General features: G+C 47.0%; 1 protein-coding gene across 1 annotated transcript; it reads right to left on the reverse strand.

Moving 5' to 3' along the window:
- Positions 1-1,223: 1,223 nt before the first annotated feature.
- On the reverse strand, positions 1,224-10,440 carry LOC136569228 (aquaporin-7-like). Its single transcript, XM_066569582.1, has 6 exons — positions 10,351-10,440; positions 6,635-6,761; positions 4,617-4,754; positions 3,763-3,881; positions 2,205-2,422; positions 1,224-1,383 (listed from the first exon to the last, which is right to left on the reverse strand). Exons 1-6 carry the CDS (start codon positions 10,438-10,440, stop codon positions 1,224-1,226), a joined length of 852 nt encoding a protein of 283 aa, XP_066425679.1.
- Between the last annotated feature and the right edge of the window lie 14,805 nt (positions 10,441-25,245).

A 25,245-nucleotide genomic window follows, 5' to 3' on the forward strand; every position in this document is an offset into this window, starting at 1 on the left:
CACACCCAACCCCACGCCATGCCATAGCAATACTTCAGTTATGCTTTTAGTATTGGGATGGGAATGACCATTAAATCCAGTAAATGCCCATTTCTGGAATTCTGTAGAGTAGTGATGTTCTGTCACTTCCTGCTCTTGGAGAACTCTGTGTTGTTTGTTCATGGCAGCCAGCCCTGGGATTGCAGTTATGTGCTTGGCATACGTACGGTACTTGCTTGAGCACTTTCTAGAAAAGTTAAGACCCTTTTCACCCTACTGGGAACAGGCAGCTTCTGATAGTGTTCTGCCTCTAATCCAGTGACACTCAAACTTGTAAGGCTGTTGCAGGCCCACTTCCTCATTCAGATGGAGGTAGCAGAATTCCTGCAGCAGCAGGGCAAGGTCTTATATTTTTCATGCATTCAGAGGTAGGAAAAAAGTATGGGGGGGGCAGTTTGTGCAGGATTTTGGAGACACTGTCACAGAAATTCTCTGAATTCTGTCCTGTGGTGGTAGTTGGTGTAGCTCAAGTCTAGAGTGTCAGTACACACATGGTTCTTTCCTGCCAGCATGTTCCAGCAAAACTGTGACAGGATTCAGGAGACCCTGTAGTTTAGTTTAGTAATTTTTTAATGTTTCCTGAATGTTCAGATCAAAACCAACAAAATAAAAAACAAGCACAAAAAATACCCCACACAACGCAACAGGTTCATGTTTCTATTTTAGACTGTCCTTGTTCTTCTGTCTTATGTGCTTTTCCAAACTAGATGTTTGTTAGGGTGACAGATATGCAAATGAAGTAAGCCTAGGCCCCTGGTCCATCCCTGTAGTATCTGCATCTCACCAAGGAATATTCCAGGTCAAAATTTGTGTGTTAATTGACTTAATCATGTTGTGTCTACCACTGTTGATGCCTGTATTTTGACTTATATGAATATATACGTATCTGGAGACTTGTAGCTCTGCTTTGCTTTTCTTCAGAATATGATGATTGAGGGTTGAGTTTTGTTTTGGGTTTTTTTGGTTTTTGGTTAGGGGTTTTTTTTGTGGATTTTTACACAGGGAGATTGAATAATTCCATAAGGTCACAGCCAGGTCTAGCCCTATGTAGGTCTTCTCAATATCTCAGATACCAAGTTTGTCTGTTTAAGCAGAGTACATTTACTGAAATCTAGTCCCTCATCCCACCAGCGTGGTGGACAGACAGATGTGCCCTTCACATGTGTTATCACAGCACATGGCCATCACAGTTGGGAAGTCTCCATGCCTGCCTGATCTTTCTCAGGTTCAGTTTCATGGCCAGGCTGGTTGTGAAATTCAATGCAGAGTTTGTAGAGTAGAACACCAAAAAGACTTCCAAGAATTGGAGCTGTGACTGGGATCCACCACCAGGAATGATCAGCCCTAAAATGAAACACAGAAGAGGCAGCTGGTGAGCCAGACTGGAACCACTGCCCTGCCACCGCATCCTGCTGGGGCAGGAGTGAGCTGTGTGAGCAGAGGAGTCTGTCCCACTCCAGGCACTAAGCCTACAAGTGGCTTAGACAAATTTGCTTTGCCCCCACGTAACTGCTGGAGGGAAGGTAATTTTCCCCATCAGCATGGAAAGGCAGCTCCACACTGCAGGTTTCTTGTTCTCCAAAAGAAATGGGCTGTGTGGTCTTGATGAGTGGGACTCTCAGACACACACAGGCATTTTGCCTCCCTGTTTCCAGTAAAATCTGTGACTCCTCTACTGAGCTCTCAAATATATTTTCTGGGAATTTAAGGAAAGTGGGCATCCAGGACAGGAGACTCTGGTAATGACTTCCCCATAGGAAAAGCTGTAACATAACAGCATCTTACTAGACAGAGGAAGGCAAGGTTTCATGTCCAAATTCAGACTCTAAATTTAGGAGACCTGTTCAGCAATCCACCTGCATTCAGGTGAGCTGCATTCTGGCTCTCTGCTCACTGAAAAAAACAGCTGGATCTCCAGTGAACAGACAGACAATTTGGTGCCCAGACTGAGGTATCTGAGTGTCCAGGTGAATCCCATGCTGGAGAATCAGTGTACTCCAAATTTTATGCACATAATACAGAAGGCTCCCGTAGGCACAACCCTCATACTCTGCAGTGCTACCATCACTTGGTCCAGAGAAAAAAGGCTTCATGACACATTTTATCTTGTGCTTATCTCCTCCCCTGGCAAGCTGAGCAGGGTAAGAGCAAAACAGGTCACTCACGAGAAGACTTCCATTCCCCAGCCAGCCATTGCCGTGAAGATCCGTGGGGGCAGGTCCCTGGAGGGGTTTATGGCATAGCCTGTGTTCAGCCCCATTCCCAGACCGATGCCCAGGACCAGCACACCCGTGAGCATGGGCTGAGCACCTTTGACAGCTGCGTTGTTTTTCTCATCATGGATGACTAGAATACCCAGGATCAGCATAACTGTTGCTGTAAACTGCAGGAGCAGAAAAGGGAGAAGAACATGTCAGGAGAGAGGATGGGGATGGTTGAAAGATCCTGCTCAGCCGAGGAGAAGAGACTTCCCAGAATGAAAAAGCAGATGAGATTCATGATCTGATCAAGGCAGGAGGGACCCAAATATTACTCCTCCCTCACAGGTGGACTGAAGAAAATTCTTTTCTCAGCAGAAAACCTCATCACCAAGACTGATACAAACTTCTCAGCAATGTCATCTCTCTCTATCTTTCAAGTCAGGGAAATGGTTTCTTTTAAGTACATTCTGTCTAATAAGAGCAGAGCCATAACAAACTGCTTACAAGACAAACCTGATCATCTCTAGAGAAAGTGAGGTTTTGTACAGCCTGTATGCAGATATCAGATTCTCACCTGGGGAACTGAATTTCCCATCAGTGACTACATAGCTGGCATTTGTAGATTTGCAGTGCCCAGGACATCAAGAAGCATCATTTTGATAGAGGTGATGACACCTGTCTCTTTCTGCTTTAGAAAATGCAGCTGGAGGGACTTGGACTGCTTGCACAGACATCAGCAAAAACAGAAAACCAGAAACTGCAGCTTTTGGCAAAGTGCTGTCAGTCTTATTTTCTTTCTTTTGCATCAAGGACACTGGTCCACAGAAGACTGAGGGGATCCATTCCCCCCCTCTAGGCTCTTCCACCATCCTCTTCATCATGCCCAGGCAGGGATTTTATCAGCTCAGAGTCCAAATCATAGGCTTCCAAAGATTTGCATTGGAAGTGAATCTTCCTTCCCTAATGTCTCAGTGCCCTACATCCCCATGAAGAATCCCTTTCCTATTTCTGGGCATATGGACTGCACTGTAAGCTGGGAATCCACTGCACACAGTCTCAATGGATTTATTCAAACACAGAGTTCAGTCCAGGCTGTGCTCATGTGGAGACAGTCCCAGGCTCTCTGTGCTGGGGAGGGGCAGCCAGCACAGCTGCTGAGGAGCATGGAGAGGGTGTAGAATCCAATAAAGAAAGGAACAGTTCAGCCCAGAACCCAGAGGAGATGGCTGGTGATATAGCTCAGCTTCTCACTTCTCACTGCTTGAACAGCATGCAGGGAAGTTGTCTGGAGAGCCCCTGGAACATGTTGTGGAGCAGCCTTCATGTATTAGACTCTGGTCAGAACCCTTTAGGCTTGCTCAGCCACTAAGGTGCCTTGGATCCTACCTTTCAGATGCCTGCCTGGATGCTGGGCTCCTTGGGAAAAGAGGTTGTGGTTGTCTGTGCATGTCAGGCTGTGGGGACCTGTAGCAGCCCTGCACCACCCACCTTCTCCTGGCACACCACAGCCATTCCCACTGACCTCTGTGAAGAAGGCTCCCTGCAAGGATACATTGGAAGCAGGGTACGTAGAGAAGATCATCGCTGTGGCAGTTGGTCCTGTCACTGTAAAGCTCCCATTGGTGTAGTGATAAAGAGCATCTAGGAGAAGTGGGAATTATGGAAGTTAGCACAGCATTTCATCCCACAGGACACACACACAAGTCCACCTGTTGCAGCCAGCACAGACATCAGGGAGAAGGGAGGCAGTGGAAGATGTGATGGAGGTGGCACACTCCTTGCAGAGCATGATCTCACCAATAGCTGATACCCACAGACTTTGGTCTGCACTCACTTCCTTACACCTACCAGCTCCCTATTCCTGCTCCAGGAGCCTGGGGTAGCCTGGGTGGTCTGAATGCACTGGAGGCCTCCAACCCTCTACCCCTCAGAGACATGCTAGAGACAATGGGTGGTGTGCCTTTGCTCACAGCTCAAAACCCTAAATGGCTGCAAACCTGTGTTCCACAGAGCAGTAGAGTCCCCCCAGAGCTCCAGCAGCACCTAATACATGGTAGTTCATGTAAATAAAACCCTGCAGACCTGGAAACAAAATGCTGACAAAATGCAGCTACTGCCCTTCTGCTGAAGACAGGTCTCGGAAGTGGGAATGCCCTGAGTAAAAGGAGCTGTGTTCTCCGGGATGTGCATATCCTTCCCAGAGGTGTATCTGGGACCTGCTCTGAACTTGAGCTGCACTCTGTCCCACAATTTAGAGCTTGCCCTCCTCACCCAGAAATCATGCTGGGTACTGCAAAAGGACATATTTTTGACAACACTGTGGGTTGACTGAAATTATGCCTGCAGCAAACTCTGTGATAAAAGACACAACCCTACCGTAGTAGAGAGCAAAGACGGTGGCTGCTGCCAAAAAGGAGCCCAGGAACTGGCCGATTACATAAGCTACAAGCGTTTTCGAGGAGATGTTTCCTAAAACACACTGTGTAACAGTGATGGCAGCATTCAGATGAGCTCCTGCAAAATCACAGAAAAAAGAGGCCTCAATACTGATGCAGCTGTTTTGGAACATGTGACATGGTGGATGCCCCATCCCTAGAAATATTCAAGGCCCAGTTGGACAGGGCTGTGAGTAACCTGCTCTGGGGTTGATGTTTCCGCTCCTTGCAGGGCAGTTGGACTGGATGAACTTTAAAAGGTCTCTTCCAACCCAAATTATTCTTTGGTTCTCTGCCCCATGCCTTGGAGTGATCACCCAGACATACCCAGAACAACAAGGCTCTCTCAGGCCAGGGTGTTACTCCTGCACAAACACAAAATGATCCTTTCTCTCTCTACAGCTGAATCATGCAGGTAAAAGAGCTCCTAGCTAGTCTTCTAAGAACTCTGTACACCAAAGGCTGCCTCACCTGTCAGATATACCTCTCTTGGGAAGGTATGAGTTTCCCTATGAATTTCTCAAGGAGCTTCTCCCTACTGAGCTTAAAAAGAGACCATACTTCAGCACATTTTACATAGCTACTGGTAGATAAGGACCTCGTTTTGATGGAACACTTTCTGTGGAGGAGGTTGGTATCACAGTGGTGCTTTTGAAGACTAAGTGGGTCTGGGTCTCATGCCCTTGATGCAAACCACATGTGTTCTCCAGGCCTCCTGTCCCCAGGAGTCTAGAGAAAATATTTATTTTTCCTGCCTGATAGGTATAAACTTTGAGAGTCAGTAAATGTTCCAGCCTTCACAACCATCTTCTACTCCAGAATCCAAAAGGGGTAAGATGCAGACACCCATCATTTCATCAAAATGCAGGACAGAGTGAAGTGGAAGTGCATGTACCAGCTGCTACAGTCCAAGAATCACAAATGGAATGGGGCTGATCCCTTCTCATACCCTCTGCTCTTTTGTGGGTATGGCCAGCCATTTGGTCAGAGACCACAAAAAGCCTCTTGTGACGCAGATGAAGCCAAATTACTATGTCAGGAAGGTGTGAAGTTTGTTTTGTAACCATACTATTTCTGGCTGAGCTGAGATCCCTTCTGCACTGCCCTCTGCCTTCAACAGATCAGCTCCTTCTCAAGAGTCACTTGGGACTGTAGGACCTACTTTCCTCAGTCTGCTTTCTCCAGGGTGTTTCCACCAGCTCCAAAAGGACAAGAAAATCAAGAGCTGACTGCTCCTGACTACTCACATGGAAAATTTTTCCTTTCCAAGACAACCCCAGGTTTGGACCTCTGTCTACTCCAACAGTTCAAGAGCAAGGATTTGCTTTTAACTTTCTGCCCATTAGGGCCCTTAATGCCTTAATGTTTTCTCTTGGTGCAAATGAATGCAGAAATTGCAGAAGGCAAAGGTAATCCTCTTGTCATGTGATGGATGCCACCTCATGGACCCAAAACACCACTTCCCAAGTTCACATGAGGCATCTGTGCATGGGTGTGTGAGATAAGGAGAAAATTTGCATAGCATTCCTTTTGCAACATAGCAGTAATCTCTCCTTCGCAATAAATTATTTACTTCTCCATGGGTCATATCAGCAGCAGGTTTTGGGAGGTCCCTGTCTCCATGGGCTATGTTGGCATGTCCCAAATTGTGGAGGTGCTGAAACCTGGCTCTGCTGGACGCAACAGAAGGGGCTGGCCAAACCTCCTCCCCTCTCCCTGTCCCACTTGCCCTGTCACAGCTCAAAACACAAGCTGGGGTCAGTATTCTGCACGTATGCTGTGCGTGCCCTGTCCCTGGCCTCTCCTGCTTTTCATGCCTGGGGACTCTAGGACTGCTTTTTTGAGGTGAGGGCACTCTCCATGTCATAACACACCCCTCCACACCCCACTCCTCCTGTCCCCAGTGCACATGGCGTTTTTGGGACATGGATATGTCCCATGTTTGACAGTGCTGCTCACCAGATATTTTTCCAGCTGCATAGATACCCAAGGTAACACCAATGCCAAATGCCATGTTGATGCTCAGATACTGACCAGTGTTTCCTTTTCCCAATACCACTTGTGCCACAGAGGACAAGCCAAAAACCTGTGTAAAAAGACAGAGAGAAAGGAGTGTTAAAAGTATTTTTGTTGCTGTGGTAGACTGAGCTTCTTTGCTATTTTTCCTGCAAAAGTAATGAGCTCCCAAAGACAGGAAGTCTCTAAGGTGTCAGAAGAAAAAGAACAACCCTGCCCTTCAAAAATTGAAGTGATACCTGTGATTGGTGCCCATCAAACCAAATTAGGCACTTTCATTATGGTTGGGTATGGAGAGACAAACCCCAAACACTCACACCAAGAGCTGGGGCTCAGTGGGGTCATTCACACAGGCACACTGCAGATGTCTCTGCCTGAAACCAGGGGCATGAACTGGGGAAGCATCACCGTGGACCACTGGGAGACAACATCCAAGGTGGATGGAAGGAGGATGTGCAAATTCTTACTGTCCTTCTTTTCCTGGTGTGCAATTTGTGGACTAAATATGTCGTTTGGGCAGCACACTGCTATTTGCCAAACTCAACTCTAATTTTGGTAACATTCAAGCAAAAAACAAGAAAGGAAATTCTGGTTTAACTTTTCCATTCAACACATATATTTTTAGTTTGGAAACAGCCAAAGTTTCAGTGGGTTTTTTTAGTGACTAAAGGAGAACCAGGGGAAAAAACTAGAGGTAAACACTTTTCAGCAGGAAAACACATATTCAAGACATTGCTCTGTCCTGAAAGAGAGAATTCTATTTCATGCTTTTGATGTGGTAAGAGTGGAAAAATCAGTTCTTTGCATGCTCTTGCACTGAAATCTAGAGAAGGACAAGGCATCTCTTGAGGTTTCTGCCTCATAAACCACTGAGGGTTTGGAAAGTGTATCCTGTTCTTTGGACTGCATTGATGTTTATCCAAGGTGACACGTCTTTCAAAGACAAGAAAGTCAATATGTTCTCCAGCACATAAGCTTCTGCTTTGGCTTGTACTATTTAACTGTGATTTTTTCTGGCTACTCTGCCTGCATCCAAATTTTATCTCATGTGTCTGCTTCCCCTCAGTGCTTTCAGACATCACCCAAATCCCCTGTTCCCCAGAGAGGCTGCTCTTCTTATCACTCTTGTAGACACAGACCACACTCTGTGCTCTGCACAGAGCTACAGCCCCCACAGTGTGAGCCCTTCTCAGTCTGCCTCAGCAAAAGCCCCCAGAAACAGTTTGTGATGTCCCCTTAGCATCTGCAAATTACACAAAATCTGTCTCTGATTTTTTCATCTCTCTTTTTCATCTCTGGTTTTTCCAAAGCCAGATACAAAAGACAACAAATATGTAAGGCACGAGTTATGCAGGAGAGCACACAGGTGCAGAGAGGGTTGCAGGAGGAGACATGACTGTTCATAAACAGCATTATCCTGAAAAAAAACCACAAGATAGGACACAGAATCTGGTTTTCAGCACAGATCCAAACTTCTGTTTTCTTCCTGTATCCTCACAGCCCGAAAAAAACATTTATTTCAATTTCTTCTTCCCTAGTCCTTGTACTGCTTAGTCCTGCTGCCTGGTTCCTCTTACCAACACTTCCTGTCCATTAAACTGAGAGGAGTGAGTGAGTGGAGTGAGTGTTATCATCCAAATAACAGCCATTCAGGCATCCTGGAGGTGCATCCAGAGCACAGCCTCTTGCACTGAGGGCCAAGGTGCTGCTGAGGAGTTGGGTGCTCTATACTTTGTTCTGATGCTGGATGCTGTTTTGTCTTCAGCCCTTGATGGGGCCCAAGGGCAGTGCCCTCCTTTTCTCTCCTCCCTCCCATGGATCAGTGAAGGAAGAGCCAGTGTAACCTGCAGGCTGCAAAACCTGCCTTGAGCTGTCAGAGTGCAGAGTAAATTCTCCACCTCATACTGCTTCCCTGACAGGACAACCCTGAAGTCGTTCTTTATCACCTGGGAACTTCTACAACCAAATAATGGAGAATGGAAAAGGCAAAAGAATTTGCTAAGCTGCTGCAGAGGAGTCATAGACATCTGTACTCTGACTTACTATTGGGTGCAAAACTACCTGAGAGTGAAATTCAAAGAGCTGGATGTGCAAAAATTACATGATAGAAAGCAACCATGCTCAGTACAGGCAGTTGTTGCCCTTGGAAATGAGCGCCTCTCTTGGTACAGAAAGCTGTGTCAGAAGGTCCCTATGCTTACACAAATCTTCATTTCTTCCTCTTTAAACCTCCAAGTTGTTTAGGTTATGCCCAGCCTTTGCATGCCAGCCTTTGTCCAGTCTAAAGTATCTCATCCCAGGTAAGTCCAGGTGTGGCAAATTGGCACAGATAGACACTGGGCCTTTTCAGAGGGAGGATCTCATTCTGCTCTGTTGATCAAACACTCAAAATCTCTGGTACCAGTGGGTACTTCACCCCCACCAGCCCCTACAGTGACGGCAAAACCTTCCTAATCCTCTACCCAAACATTTCTGAAGCAGCCCACAAGCTCAAACCCACTTAATTATTTCTTTGTGAAACAGATCCCTCAGGCAAGGGGGCAGTTTATGATTTACATAAGCACTGTTCAATTGGCTTCAAGAAAATCAAAAGTGAAATCCTGGCATGCTTCACACCCTGTAATTACATTTCCTAATGGTGGGTTGTGGTTCTGGAGAATTTCTCTGGTAAGTTCATTACCCTGGCAACCCCAGGGGGAAGATGGATGAATGCTATTTTCATTTTGCAGCAGCTGTCAGTGATAGAAGAGGCTGGGTCTGTTCCCCAGACCAGTTCACTTCCCCCCAAGCTACACCACACCTCTGGCACAGCAGAAGGAAAAGCCTCCATTCACTCTATGGGATCTTCTACAAGCATTGTAGACACTACTCTTTTATTTCACTCCCAAACTCTTCCTCAATTTTCTCCTAGAAGAGAACTGAAAGAGCAGCATGTCCAGAAGGGGCAGTGGAGGTGGGAAAGGGCCCACAGGAGTATAGATTTGATGAGGAGGAGCTGCAGGGGCTGGGGATGTTCAGTCTGGAGAAAAGGAGGCTCAGGGAGGACCTGATCACTTTCTCCAGCCCCCTGACAGGAGGGTGTAGGCAGGGGGACTGGTCTCTTCTCCCACATAACAAGCAACAGAGTAAAAGGAAATGATCTCAAATTGTGCCAGGGGAGGATTAGATTGGATCTTAGGAAAAATCTGCCCACCAGCAGGGTTGTCAATCATTGGAACAGGCTGCCCAGAGAAGTGGTGGGTTTCCAGATATTAAATATATATAATACCTTGGAGGTACTTAAAAGACATGTAGTTGTAGCACTCAGGGATGTGGTTTAGTGGTGGCCTCCACAGTGCCAGGTTAATTCTTGAACTCTTAAAGGTCTTTCCCAACCTAAATAATTCTGTGGTATTTTAATTCTATCCACTTCCCTCTCTTCCAGCACCCACCTCCCTTTCCCTGCATTACTTTTTTGCTCCAGAAGGTTTGTGGCAGATGGTCTGGCTGCTGGGAAACTGCCACCCCACCAAAGGAGAGAGGGATGAGCAGCAGCAACCCCTGGGTAGCCCTGAGGATGTGGCAGGAAACCACTGACCTTACACATCGCTGCCTGAAATGGCTGCACGCACACACACACACACGCACACGCACACGCACATGCACAGACTCCTCCTTACCATGAGGATGAATGTTCCCAGTGCTTCTGCCAGCATCTGCCTTATGGTAATGTTATTAGTCTTGAGCACCTTCTTAGTCTTCTCCAGCATTGTCTTCCCCGCCTCCTTGACGCGGCCTCTGCGCTCCTGTTGTGATGGCACACTTCACTGCACTGAGCTAGGTTACCCTTTGAAACTTGGCACCCTCTCTTCCCCCCCAGACACTTTCTCTCCTTTGGTTAACCATGAACAAGCCAACAAAGCAGCAGCGAGCCTCAAAGTCTTTCCCCCAGCCCTCCCCTCCCTCCCCCATATGCCATCCTATAAAAGCTCTATGGTAGGGATGCAATATTTCTGTTATGAGGGCACTGGTGACACTGTGCCTCTGCCCAGGAGAGCCTAACCCCAGAACACCGGAGCTGTCAAAGGCCTTGATGTGCTCCTGATGCCTGTCTTTCTCCTTAACCTTTTCTACAGGAACTGAACAGGAATTTTGGTTCTGCTCTGCATTGTAACCCATTGACTGGCGGTTTGGTACTGGATTTTTTAAACAGATTGGATTGGGACTGTTTGCCTGTGCAAGACTATTGGGTACATCTTCTGCAGCAAGGATGCTCTGCCTGGAGCTGGTGTGCCCTGCTGTCTGCAGCTGGGAAGAGCACAGTGCATTGTTTCAGGTGGAATATTTGCTCTTGTTGAATGCACCTGTGCATTCTGCAGATGCCTTCACACTCACAGGGAGCCTTGCCACCAGCCACCCTGTCCATCCTCTCATACAGGGCAAGGAGAAACCAACCTCAGCAAGAAGAGGTGGCCCAAGAGATCTGCAGTCTTACCTGGCTGCCAGAGCAGAACCATTGCTGTCCTGATTCCTCCTCCATCTCCTCATGCCCTCTATCTCCCTGCTCACCAGGTGTTCTTACCTTTCCACGGTGAAAAGGTTTTAATACCTTTGCTTAATCATGGATAAACATATCCACTGAACACTCAAGACCTTTTCCCTCAAACCTTTTCTGGTTATTTGCTGGTTTTCTTCGCCTTCCTCGCAACCTGCTGCAGTTTCTCAGTGTGGCTCTGGAGGGGACAGCTCTGCACAAGTGTCAGCAGCTGCCCCGATAGGGACAGGGTGCTCTGCTCATGCTGCCCCTGGCCTTGCCTCCCTCTCCTCTACTGCATGGCAAAAGTTCATGAGCTTTTCTTTCACCCACGGGGCACTCAGCAGCTGTATGGAAGACCCTGGGAAGCTGACCCCTGAAGCTCTGCTCCATAGATCATTGTATGTCTTGTTGCAGGGAGAGTTTTATGTACTGGGGTAATCCCTCCTCCAGTGACAGATTAGCTATTGACCTTAGTGAACACCTGGCTAAATATGCAGTAAATTACTGGTCTGTCTCTGATACTGAGGATCATTTAATTATGATGGATGGTAATCATGTTGCTTGCGAGGGTGTTTCTACAGCACATTTCTAGGTGGGAAGGTTTCTGTCCTGTGGGTCTGTGACCCATGCTGCAGCACAGAACAAACCTTTCTAGGTCACTTCATCCTCTGCTATGCAAATGTTTACTGGTGGAGCACAAAGCATAGGTCCTGGACAAGACCCTCAAGTTTCTTCTGCTCATGGTGATTTCCAGCTGACTTTACATGTCACCTGAAATCCTTGTGTCTCTGCATTATGGAGATCTCACAGCCTTTCTCCGATGGACAAGGTGTCAGTGGGTCAGTAACACCCACAACTGGACCTACAACTTTCTTTTTTCTCCTACATCTCAGGGAGCCTTCCAAGTGGATTCCTTCCCTGTGGGCAAACCGTGAAGCTGCTGTGTATCTGATAGGCTTTGTCTCCTGCATTCAGGCATCAGTTGTAGGCATCTCGATATTCTGATTCGGGCTGAAAAACAGACAGCCACTTTCTGGGAACACTGGGCTCCCAGGGACTTGCAGTCTCCTCAGGGAAAAACGCAATCCCAGTTTGCAATAGAAATCTTTGGTTTGGTGATAATATTTGCAGCATAATTCCCAATATTACCATCAAACTCTGTAAAACTCCAGCATGCTTCTAGGAGCTTGTGCTTTTATACAGGTCGTTCCACAAGATGGCACTGAGACATTAATTTCTCCCCTTAAGATGTTCTGAAGGACTCCTCTGTTGGCTGCTGAAAATGTGAGAATCATTTAATTTTGAGGTTCTGATGGCCATTTTGAGACATTAAAGTGACCTGCTAGTGTTCAAGGACTGTAAAAATAACAAAACCATCACCTTTCCAAAGGTCATGTAGGTCAGAGCACCTCTGCTCTGCGAGTACACAAGTACAAAGTGTGTGAGCCTGTGCCTGAGTTTATAACAAGCAGAGAAAAATAGGCTCCAAAGGGCAATTTTTCTCACCTAAAATAAGCATCTGATGCTAGACCCATGAGTCATGCTAGATTCTGGCACTTTCCCTCCAGTGTCTTCACACAGACATGGAGTGATGGGCTACAACATGCACCCCCACGACTGCCAGGTGGGCTGGACTGCCCCTTCTCCCTGCATCCAGACATGATGATCTTGAGCAAGTGCAAGCCAAGTGAGTCAGCCAAGGGCTGGATTGCAAATATCTGCTGGTTTCCCAACAGCGACCTGCCCACACTTGCTCGGTTTCACTTACCCGCAGGGCTGACGAGGGTCTCTGGGGTCACTAAACACTGTCCCCTACTGACACAGGCAGCCCCACCATATCTGCTCTTTGGTGACCTGGCCACTCTGCATTTTAGTGGTAGATGGCTGTTACCCAACTTCTTCTCTTGTATCCTGTTACCAGAATTTGCTGCTCTGAAGATTAGACACTTTCCTCTGATTTTCAGCCAAATTCTCAAAGCCATTTGTCCATGTGCAGCATTAGCCCATCACAGTCATGAGTTAACTTACTTCTTGCTATCACTTAGTGATCCTGTAAGGTTTGTTAAAGAGCATTGGCTGCCCATGCTTAGCTCCATACCACCTCCTGATGTTTGCCTAGATACCCTCACAGGTTGAAACTTCACACAACAGTGGTCCGACAATGATTTTGCCACATTTTCCAGTTCACATTAAGCAAGAACTGCTAAACCAAACCCACTTTCCTTCCCAAGACAGGTGTGCCCTCAGCACTACTAATAAAAGTCTCAGTTTGGAAAGGAAAGTTTTGGCACAGTCAATGTTCACTAACAGTTCTGGTGTTGATATCCAAGGTAATAAAGAATTAGGAGAAAAATGCTCCTGGGTGCTGCAAGAGCAGCCCTGGGAAGAACAAAGACCCAGGCAGTCCAGGGCATTCAGCAAGAAATAACTTCTCTGACTCAATTTGACAGTGCACATGCTTCCTCTGCACCCAGGAGCTCATTTATCTCTTAATTGGTTCTAATCAGCAGGTGGAACATTGCCACTCCATTCACTTCAGCCCTGCTGGTGGAGCGTTTTCTCCTCAGAGGCCAAGAGAAGCATAAACAGACAGCTGAGCAGAAGAGCTGCTCACCATGGGCAAGAACAGCTTGTTCCTCAATCTGACCAGATGAATAGGGCACTAAAATATCTCCAGTGCCCTTCAAGAAGCAAGACCCAGTCAGAGAGATCATAACAGCACTGGTATGGCCTTCTCTGTCCAGGACAGACCCTGTTTGACATAACCTGGAGCACCCACTCCCTGTGGTCTCATGTTCCACACTCATGGTCTGTCTCCTTCTCTTCTCTATGGATGGCAGGCCCCAAAGAAGCCTCACACACCCCACATGTCTCTCAGCAGATGTCTTTGCTCTCTGCATCACCACCCCTTCTCCATTCCCAGGATACTGGCCTCCACAGCCTTTCAGCTCATCCATTGTCCCTTGCCCTGAGGCCAGACAAAAGTTCATCACCTGCTGCTCTTCCATGAGATCAGACCTGTTCCAGTCAGAAGTCTCAGGTGGAGATTCTTGGTTGTTCATGGGTGGGCTCCTGCCTTGGGCAGGGTGCTGCCCTGCTCAGACTGCTACAGCTTCAGGGCTGCTACAGCTACAGGGCTACTCAGAGAGAGGTAATCCATGAGGTAATGCTGCCAGCAGGAGCAGAATTACTTGTCTTTGTTTGTCTTTAGGGACAGAGCAAGGCTCTGTGTGATGGGGTTGCCAGGGGTGGTCCTGGTCTCATTGTTGGGCAACAGAGTGGAACCCTCCTGCTCTCCAGGAACCCATCCACCCCATGCTGGGCCACACTCCTCCTGCCCTTGTCTGACTTATCAGACAGGATGAAGTCATTCTTAAATAGAGCAAAGCATGATGGTTTTTGAGGCACCCACCAACTTTGATCTGTGAAAATCCCTGGAAAATCTCCCCCACCCACAAATATTTAACAGAGAGTCAAAGGGAGGCACAGGAGTAGATCAGGTCATAGAATCATAGAATGTCAAGGATTAGAAGGGACCTTAAAGAACATCCAGTCCCAATCCACCCTTGCCGTGGGCAGGGACCTCTCCCACTAGACCAGGTTGCTCAGAGCCCCACCCGGCCTGGCCTTTAGGGCTGGCAGGGATGGGGCATCCACAGCTTCCCTGGACAACTTCTTCCAGAATCTCACCATCTTCACAGTAAAGTATTTTTCCTAATATCTAGTTTACATTTCCCCTCTTTCAGTTTGTACCTATTACTCCCTGTCCTATCACTACAGCTCCTGACAAAAGGTCCTTCTCTGGCTTCTCTGTGGGCCCTTCAGATATTGGAAGGTTCCTATGAGGTCTCCACACAACCTTCTCCAGGATGAACAGCCGCAACCTTCTCAGCCTGTCTTTGTAGGGAAAGTGCTCCTGTCTTCTCATCAACTTAGTGGTCCCCTCTGGACTTTCTCTAACATTCCATGTCTTTCTTATGTTTGGGGCACCAGAACTGTAAGCAGCAGAGGTCCCACAAGGTACCATGGGATTTCCAAGAAGATCATGCTGGCTCCTCACCTGCCATCACCCCTCATTTCCATGACCATCTGGTTCTCCTGACCTGCTCAGGGCCATGTTTCCATTCTACCCCTCTGTGTGAGAGCATCTGCCTGCCTGTGCTGGAGCTCTGCTGTGGGGCTGCATGGGCCCAGGCAGAGAGCAGCAGCAGACTCTGTAGGTTCAAGTGCTCTCTCTGAGCCTTGAGCTGCCTTGAGCTGCCTGCTCTGCTTTCACTCCACAGATAAAGTGGAAGCTGGGAAGCTACAGGCTCACAGGACATCATCATCATCATCCTGGAGAAAAGAGCAGCCAGTCTTTCTCCTAGAGGAGCACAAACACATTCTGAAAGGAGAGATCAAAGGGGAAAGCCTCTAGGATGGGGGAGGAGACACTGTAAAAGAGCTTTTGGAGTTGCATGGTGAAGCCAGCACACTGCTCTGAGTATTTCCTTGCCTCTGACTGTACCCAGAGACAGCACAGCATGGCTGAGCCCCCCTGGCCAGTTTGCAATGGGTTGGCTCTAACAAACAGTGCCACTGACAAAACCACTTGTACTTGATCTCATGCTGTCTTTTCTGCCTCATCCTTTCCCCAGGCACTCCAGTCTAGAGTGCAGGATGTTCTGCAAAACACAGCAGCCCAGCATCCACCTGGGCAGCACCAAAAAGCACAAGCTTGTGTTGACATTCACAAGGAGCAGAACCAAGCAGGGCCTGCTGACAATCACACAGCCATGCTCCCTCTGCTGCTGAGCAAGGCTGAGCCAGTAGTTCTTCACAGCCACCAGGTGCTTGAGGGTGTACTGCATCCATACATTCCACTCATAGAAGTTAGGCCTTTAAGCCTTTCAAGAGGTGTTGCTAAACCCATAGGGAGGCCACAGAATCAGAGAATCATGGAACATTTTAGCTTTAAGGGGCCTTAAAAACCACCTCGTTCCAACCCCATGCCATAGGCAGGGACACCTTCCACTAGACCAAGTTTCTCAGATCCCCATCCAACCTGGCCTTGAACAACTCCAGGGATGGGGCAGCCACAGCTTCTCTGGGCAACCTGTGCCAGACCCTCACAGAATTTATTCTTAATATCTATTATCTGTCTATTCTTAATATCTATTATCTTAATCAACTATTATCTGTATTCTTAATATCTAATATCTGTCCTCCAGTTTAAGGCCGTTCCCCCTTGCCCTATCACTTCAGGCCCTTGTAAAAAGTCCATCTTTTCTGCAGTCTGTTATCCAGATGTTTTGTGGGGTGAGGAGCTGGCTGGTGACACTAATTATTGCCCATATGTGTAATCAGTGAATTACCCAGCTATCTCCCCCAGAATACAACTGTGCTCTCCCATATCACACCTGCCAGGGGGTGTCTGAAGACCATGCAGCATCTGGCATGACTCACATCAGTGCTGAGCAGTGCCTGCCCCATGGGATTTGTCTCTCCACAGGGGAGGGAAAGACCAGGATGTAGATGGCTGGGTCAGCTTTCCCAGCCTAGCCCACCCCAGCCCAGAGGGCTGCTGCTGCTGGCGCGGACGTGAAGGCATCCAAAGGAAACCACGATAAGCTCCCAGTATCTCAGCTGTGGGGAGATGCCACACATTCCTTGCAGACATGCCCACAAATCCCCTCAGACACTGCCCAGCCTCTCCTGGAGCTCCAAGGATCCCCACAGGCATTTCAGTGCAAGTAGAAATTTCCTCCAGCATCACCTATGCCCCACCACCCTCGTGATCCCTCAGGCCCTTTTGCCTCTCGTGCTGTTTTGAGACACAGGAAAGAGGGGCCAGGTATGGATCTGAATTGCTCCCTGTCCATTTCCATTCTTTCAGTTTCTGCATGTAAAGACATTGACCCAGAGGAATGCAGAGAAGCTGAAAATCCATCTGTTGATGGGCCCTGAAAACAAGCCAGTTTTCCTAGCTCATGTAGTTTCCCAGCACAAGTCCAGGATGACACAAGTGGCAGCTTCATGAATTGTCCCATAGTAAGCACAGCACTGACATGCAGTTTATTTCCCTAAGCACAGGACACCACATATCAGTCACCACTGACAGTGCAGACATCCCTAACCCTTGGCAATTACTAAATTTTGTCACTGTCTTTTTTTGTCCCTGTGTTTGTTTTACACAGACATTCGAATGTACACATCCCTATTAGCCATTTCCTAGTGAAGAAGTAACCGTTACACACCACCTTCTGAATTTTGACTTCATAGGAACCTGATTATCAAATCAAATTATCAATATATAATCTTATGAGAATGGCAGAGGATCTGTCCCTCACTCCTGACACGAACCAGTTACAGTTCTCAGGAACTACCTGAGGTGTTTTTGCATAGGACCTGATATGATGGGCCTCTGACCACAGCACAGCCCCCAGGCTCTGCCATGAGATACAAACCATAAGAGGTCTGTGAAGATATGGACAGTGATTTGGCACCTCAATTGTTCATACATGTTCCAAACTACAGCACTAGGCACAGCAGGTGCCTGTCTGCACCTCACACCTACAGGAGCAGCCAGTGAGGAATCTGCTGGGAAATATGTGACTGCTGCAATGACTTTGCTCAGAATAAGATCAAACTGCTATTCATGCACTAGGCTGTGTAATGAATGTTTAAAAGCCCTTGACACAGGATGCTGAAGGTCCTAAAAAGATATCTAAAGATAGACAATTTCATGAGGGTAAAAATCCAAGCATGGCTATAAACATGGACACCCAAGTATCACAAGTGGACCCTGAACTGTGAATCATTGAAGATTGTAAAATAGTTTTGGGGAAGTACATTTGTTCTCTTCACACACTCATATCACACTCTTACGGATCTTCTTCACAGGTGCAACCCATCCCACTGCCTGGCTACCTGTGCTGTCCAGTGGAATGGGATGTCCACCATTTCAGTACTTAAGTCACAGGACCAGAATACTACCAGAGTTTCCTAGCTGCTGTTTTTCAATTGTTCAGATCTGAGATGACATGAAATTGGTAAAAATAAATTCCTGGCTCTACTGCTCACCACTGTGAGACCTGAGCATCCACTCTCTTCCCTGCCCATTTCCCCATCTCCAGGGGGTGGCCAAAACACCTTGTTTAGATGCAGCCTGTGGTGGGCAGAGAAGACATTTGCACCTGCACTCAGCATGTTGTGTGATCTCTGCTAAAACTCCAGCCCCAGCTGAGTGCCAGAAGTGTCATCAGCTGCTGGGTCATCCTTCTCATTACTCTTTTCTCCACTGCGCAGTGCAGATAGTGACCTCTTCCAGTTCCAGGACAGCCAAGGACATCCACTTCACCACTGGTGTTGTCAGTGGTCAGAGGGACAAGTGGGAGTGTCCTTCATACCCGCAACAGGTCAAGCCAGCAGAGCAACTCCTCAGCTCACCAGAGCACTTACTATAATGCCTACAGCCATGCAGCAATTCAATGGCATTTTAGATACAGCAAAAGCTTTAGCTGTGGGATATCTATTGCACTGTGTAAGCTTCCTTTCTCTTTCCCTTCAGGAGCTGGAGGAGGCCACATCACTTGCGTCATTTAAAAGCAGGCTTGAAGCAAAAGGCACTTGAAAACTCACCATGGGGAACGATCATGCTCAGGGTGGTAAATAACTGACTTAGTCTTGTTCATCTCATATTTTATGGCCTTACCTGTTTGTACAGTGCTTCACAGGAGAAGGCATGCTAGCAGAGCAGAGCCTGCTCTCTGCTCGCCTGCCTCCTCCTCTGTGCAAGCACCATCTCCCCTCCTGTGCTTTCTCTGCTGCTCAGCTCCACGGGATGGTAGCTTTGGATGCCACACCACCACACTGCAGTCACACAATACTGTCAGCAAGGGCCTGGGGGAGAAAAACGCTGCCAGAGCCCTGGGAGCATTGCAGGACCCCTGGCCACACTCCCTCCCCTGTGCCTGGGGTGAGAGCTTGCACCCTCCTCCCTCCTGGCCAGTCCAGTCCCTGATCCACGTGGGAGCTGTAGAGTAGCAGGGAAAAGGAGTGTCAGAGCAGGGTCTCCCTCCCTTGCAAGTACTGTGGGATTTGCCCTGGGCCATCCTGGGAGTTTAGGACAGGAAGAAGATGCTCTGGACTCACGGGACCTCTTTTACAGCCTTCATTGGCAATCACATTAGAAGCAGCAAAGGGGAAATTTTACAATCAGCAGTTGTGTGGGACGCAGTACATTTGTTGAAGACACAGAGTGGTATGGGAGAACAGAGATGTCTGGCTTCACCATGGTGTCCTTGGGCTGCAGCTGGACTCTCAAAGCATGTGTTTGTTCAGGAGCTTTGGAGAAGTTCTCATTAGATTTTTTTTCTGTCACACTATTGCCCCATATTTTTTGGACTCTAACTTATTTGGAAGCACTGCCAAAATAATCCATCACAGTGCCTTGTACCCAAAGGCAATAGCCTGATGGAAGACATCATGCCCTAATCAACATCTGCATAGAGCAAGATATGATCCAGGAGTGACAAAAACATGTTATGTTCTAGGTTGTCAACACTGAAGGAAAAAACGTGTTCATAATTTGCATTTGTTGATTCACACTTGCTAACAGGATAGCAAGACTGAGCAACATGGAGCAACTGAGATTAATGAATCCTGATCATCTTTAAGCTCTCAACAGACTGACCCTAATCCATAACCCAGAGTCAAAGTCTACATTATTCTGAGTTTTGAGTCAGCTAATTCAACACCCGTCTACTTATTGAAATGAAGATAATGTCCTGAAGGTCCTGAAGAAAGCATTCCTGATACCTTAAATATCTTCCAGCCTGCTGAGAACCCATAACTGTGAAGAAAACTGCAAATCCAGTGGAAAAGTCCTGCAGTATCAGCTGGTGGTCGACTTGGATGAGCACGTGTAAAGAAAACGGTGCTCCCATGGGCAGTGTCCTACCCAGCCTGTCTGGAAGGAGTTTATCCCTCACAGATGCTCTCAGCAGTGGCTGCAGTACTCAGAGGTTTCATCAGAGGTTTCCTGTGAGGGTACCAGTCATCAGTTTTTCTGAGTCTGGATTGAGGCACTTGAGACAGTAGTTCATGTTTAGGACTCAGGTGTTTATTATTTCTTAGCAGTAAAACAGTCTCACTACTATAAGTTCAGTGGGTTTTCATTAGAAGGCACAAAATGGCCAACTATCTCTTGTTACAAGGTCTTTTAAGACTAAACTATCCAATTAAGAACTGACACCTGGATTATTTTCCCTTTTAACCCAGTAACTGATCCCAAAGAGCCCACAATGGGGGCTGCCCAATTACAAAATGCCACCCAAACCTGTGAAGAAGAAGGAAGAAGCATGAAGAAGAAACCCAGGACAACACCCTGTGCCCTCCATCTTGCTTCCATCCACAACATACTAAATATCCCAAAACCTAAATGTCTCACCCAAATGATACACCTACACCACTTTCTATAATCTATTTCACACTTTTGTGGATTCTAGTCTATCTTGAAATCTAGTAAACTTTCTCCATGAATGAGGGTCAAAGTCAGTGCTCCCCTGGGGGTCAGGGCACCCCAGAGCAGACAGAGAAATATTCCCTGTGCCCTGGGTTTCCAGAGTTTCCCTGTCAAGCGCTGACCCGTCTTGCCAGATCTGTCCTGCTCAGCTTTCAGCACATGATAGGATCATAAGCCAAGGCAAACGTAAGCAAAGGATAGAAACAGAGGATAGAGATCTCCAGTACGCAATTACACACATAACGATGTTATGTTATGCACAAAGGTGCATGAAATATGTTTAAGGAAAAAAAAAATCTGCATAGATAGGAGAGTTGCTCATAGCCCAGGATATTATCAGATCTGGGAAAATGCCACGTGAATGAGTCACTGGAACATCAGTCAATTGCTGTTTACAGAAAATGCCACAAAATTGGCTGTTGCAGTCCCTCTCCTGGATTTGTATTTCCTTTTCATAGTTTCTATAAATGATTGACTGAAATATGCTATGGACTGCTCTCTTGCATTATAGTTACCTCCCTACTACCTTGCTCCAGTCCGGTCCCTCCTCCCTTTCAGTAAAATGTATTTTAATGAAGTATCTTTTTCAGATGATGATTAGAGAGCAAACAAAGGCCCTTTGAAAAAATGTTTTGCATCCTCCTGCCACAGCAGCTCTCCAACCAACCTGTCAGTGTGGTTGTGTTGTAGCCTTATGCCAAGGAGGGACACCAAATGTGACTGATCCAGCAAGTTTATATATGCCCCATTCCTTCAGGAGCTGCTGCTCACTATCTCACTTCCCCAGCATTTAGCACCTGAAAAATTCAGAGGCTGGTGATCTGCAGATCAGGACTCTGTCACAGAAGGCTTGTAAATCAGAGCTGGTGCCTTCAGCCCCAGCTAGGAGCCAGCAGCCAGACAGCAGAGATTCCACAGCACTGGTAGCACCCTCAACACAGAGGACTAGTCCGGATCTCTGCTGCAGGATGGGTCCCTGCCCTGAGCCCTGTGCTGGCCTGGCCTCAGACAGGCGAGGACCTTCATAGCAGGACAGCTTCGGGCTTAGCTCCCATTCCAACCACCCCGAAAGGGTGGGGGTAAAAACAGAGGAATCAGGGGGGAGAAAGGGGGGGAAGCAAGAAGGACTGTCTGAGGAAAAACTGGGAAGCAGGAGGGCCCTGTGCCCAGACTCAGTGTGGTATGGTTTGTGAAGGACAACACATCAATGCCTGGATAAGCCTGGGCAATGCTAGACTCTCTCTGAATCCTGGGCTGCTGGAGCTGCCACCAGATTCCCAGAGAGCAGCACAAATCACCTCTACCCCCTCTTTGCAAAAGTGTTGGTAGCAGGAGACCAAACTGCCTAAAAGAGCCTGTGGCTTCAGGGCTGAGGCTGCCCTCAGTGCTTCTTCTTTGAGCAGTATTGAACTCTCCCCTCCTCTGTAGGAGGAAAAGTCTGTGTGGGGGCAGCCACACTCCATGGAGCAAAACCTTCCCACTGCTAAAAGCCATCAGAAGCCTCCCTGCCTCCTGGTGAACCTCCACGAGGTTAAATGGAGAGCTCCACATGTGTGTCTGCACGTGTGCCTCTGTGGAAAAGCAGGGGAGAGACTGACTTGCTGCAATGAGCATTTCAAACAAAACAGTATAATTACACATATTTTTCTCCCATGAGCAGGATGGGAGCTCAGCATGTAACATCTGTTGCTTAATGCATTCCTAGATAGCACACAGATATTATGCTGATAAGCACCACTTAAGAACCAAGATAGCAAAGAACAGAAAGTAATGATTGTAGTTACATAGGGAACAGGTCAGATCTTAGTGTGACTTTAAAGCAACCTGGTTTCGACCCTTCCATTTATCATAATGAAAGTAATGCATATAGCAGTGAAGAATTTTAATAGCATTTTAGAGGCAATAATAGCTTCAGAAAGATGACTTTCATTACATGGCTGTACAGCTGTCCCTGGAAACTGCAGAGGGCCACATCACACATCCTTTATGTCTTGAATTGAAAAAAATATCCTTTGGAAAAGAAATACCTGTATGGATGATCTTGAGCTCTTTGAGAATGTAGACAAGACCAAAATTCACACCTGCTTCAGATCTTTGGCCTTCACCAGAGCACAGTTTACCGTGCAAAAGGCATGACCACAACCAAGAGGTGCCCACCCCGTGCTTTCCACAGGCTGCCCTCTTCCAGTGCATCATGACAGCGCTTCCCATGCTGGGCTAGTTCCTTATTCCCGACTCCAAGAGGTGGCAGCAGCACCCCTGCCTTTGGGAAGCCACTCCTGTGAGGGACTGCCCTTGGCACAGGAGAAGGACTGACACCCAGGGGAAAAGCAAGTGCACACCCACCCACTCAGACAAACTCAGCATCTCTGAGTTGACCACCAGCTGCAGCAGGCCTAGCACTGTAGACATGCATAATATAAGGTACAGGACAATGTATCAAAAAAAAAAATTAAAACAAATTTTCAAAGTTTTTGCATCTCACTAATTTTTTCAAGTTAATAAAGAGGGGGAAAACTACTTTTGGGATTGAAAAGTGCCCTGAGACTCTTCTCATTACTCCCAAGGGAAGCTTTACAGCATTTTCCATTACAAAAACCTTTGTAGAAGTGTCAGCTGCTTTGACTGTCTCCAGCCACCTCAAAGACTAAAGGCTGAAAACAATTCAGAGTTGTCAGTAAAAAAAGAAAGAAAAGAGAAACAAACGATCCTTCTCTCAGATACAATACAACCTCAACAGAACCAACATACAGTGGAGGAAAGGGTGAAAAGAGCCAGCAATAGATAAAAGCTCCCTGCATCCTGGGACAAATAAAAATACAACCCACCAGTTCTCATCCCACCTGCAAGGTGAGACTTTCACCTGAGCACATCAACAAGGGTGTGTCACTAAGCAGGGTCCTGCCACCTCTTCTTAGGTGGTTTCTTGTGTTTAGGAGTCTCCTCCACCTGCCATAGGATGCAAAAATATTTGGAGGTCTGCCTCTGTCAAAGCACTGAGATAGCCCAGTAAATATAATTCTTGAAATTGCTAGTGAAAGACACAAGCTTTGGCATCCAGGCTTATCTTGACCAGGGCTGCTGTTAGTTTACATTAACAATTGCCAGTGCTCAAATAACTTCTGTATAAGCTGTTCTGGCTTTATCTCTGTGTTACCATATAGGGTAAAATGGCAAGCATAGGTACTCACTGCATAACAAGAAACAGCCCTTTAGGTTAATTGAGGCTGGGGAAAGCTGTTGTGCAACTTTTAAACTTTACCTGGAAACTACTAGGAAGGAGAAAGAGTAATGACAAAAAAAAAAAAAAAAAAAAAAAAAAAAAATAGCCCCAAACAGACTGCAGGCCTGAGGAGCAAAGAGCACCACCATGAATTTTGTGCTTGTCCTGGTGGCAACTCAGGACACTGATGACTCACAGAGACAAGCCACCACCACCTCTCTGCTTGAGGAGACTGGTGCCACCAGCCACAAGACTCAGGGACATCAGGTGGTGAGGATAGCACTGGAGAGGAGGATTAGATATTGCAACTTTTCTTTGCAGCAGTTTTAAGAGCATTACGACTAATAAGTCGTAATGCTCTTAAAACTGCTGCAAAGGAAAGTTGATTTTTCTTTGCTAATCTGGATTATAAGTGTTAGTATCATTGCAACTGGACTAATAATAAATTTATTATCTCTTAAGTTAAGATTTTAATAAAACTTTTGGCTCTGTATGAGTATAATATATTAATCTTGGCACATAGCAATATTTTAAGCATGGCATGACAGAAGCTGTCAGAAACCCAAACTGATTGCCAGGCACTAGTGGAGCAGAGCTGAGAAAACCTCTCAAGACAGTGGCTTCAAAGACAGGAGTGAACCCTGCACAAACCTTTTCCCCCAAATCTATCCTCCTGTTGAACTGTTTGAGGATGCACAGGAGAACTGTTACTCTCACCAGAGTTGCAGCTTTCAGGGTGCTCCTGCTGGGAATTTTCAAACAAGTTTTTTAAACAGGTTTCAAGTATCACCTACTCCCAGCTTGTGCCCACATGGTAGCTGACCCCCATGTCTTCTTGGACTGTCAGTTCAGCCCTTCATTTATCCAAACTGACCTTACCCACAAACTGCTGTAGCTCTGAAAGAGCTCTGAGCTGAAATTATAAATGAGGGTGGGATCCTTACACCCAGGCTCACTGTCTTTGACCCATCTACAATTGGTTCAGGTTTAGAGTCACCTGTGAGAATGTAATTCTGACCAAAGGACTCCATCTGAGGCTGGAAACACATTTTCAACAAGAGCCACAGCTTGGAAAGGAAGAGAAACATGCTTCTCATTCCCATCCTCGTTAGGTTATCCTCAGATATTTTCTGACCAATCTCTGCTCCAACTTTGCAACCTCCCTGTCTATGAAAGGGGCAGACTGAGCATCAAAGAAAGCAGCTGAAAAGCCCAAAGCTGTCACTGAAATAATCTCCCAAAACTCACTGCACCATACAGTCAGAGGCAAAGATCACAGTGACATTATCACCTGTGCAAAAAGCCAGGTG

The sequence above is a fragment of the Molothrus aeneus genome, chromosome Z (genome assembly GCF_037042795.1).
Source record: "Molothrus aeneus isolate 106 chromosome Z, BPBGC_Maene_1.0, whole genome shotgun sequence".
NCBI classification, from domain to species: domain Eukaryota; kingdom Metazoa; phylum Chordata; class Aves; order Passeriformes; family Icteridae; genus Molothrus; species Molothrus aeneus.

Coding starts and splice junctions, on each gene's coding strand:
- LOC136569228 (XM_066569582.1), bottom strand. CDS start 10,440: ATGCTGGAGAAGACTAAGAAGGTGCTCAAGACTAATAACATTACCATA. Junction 4,755..6,634: donor TGCAGCTGGAAAAATATCTG/GTGAGCAGCACT, acceptor GTGATTTTGCAG/GAGCTCATCTGAATGCTGCC. Junction 2,423..3,762: donor AGGGAGCCTTCTTCACAGAG/GTCAGTGGGAAT, acceptor CTGCTCCTGCAG/TTTACAGCAACAGTTATGCT.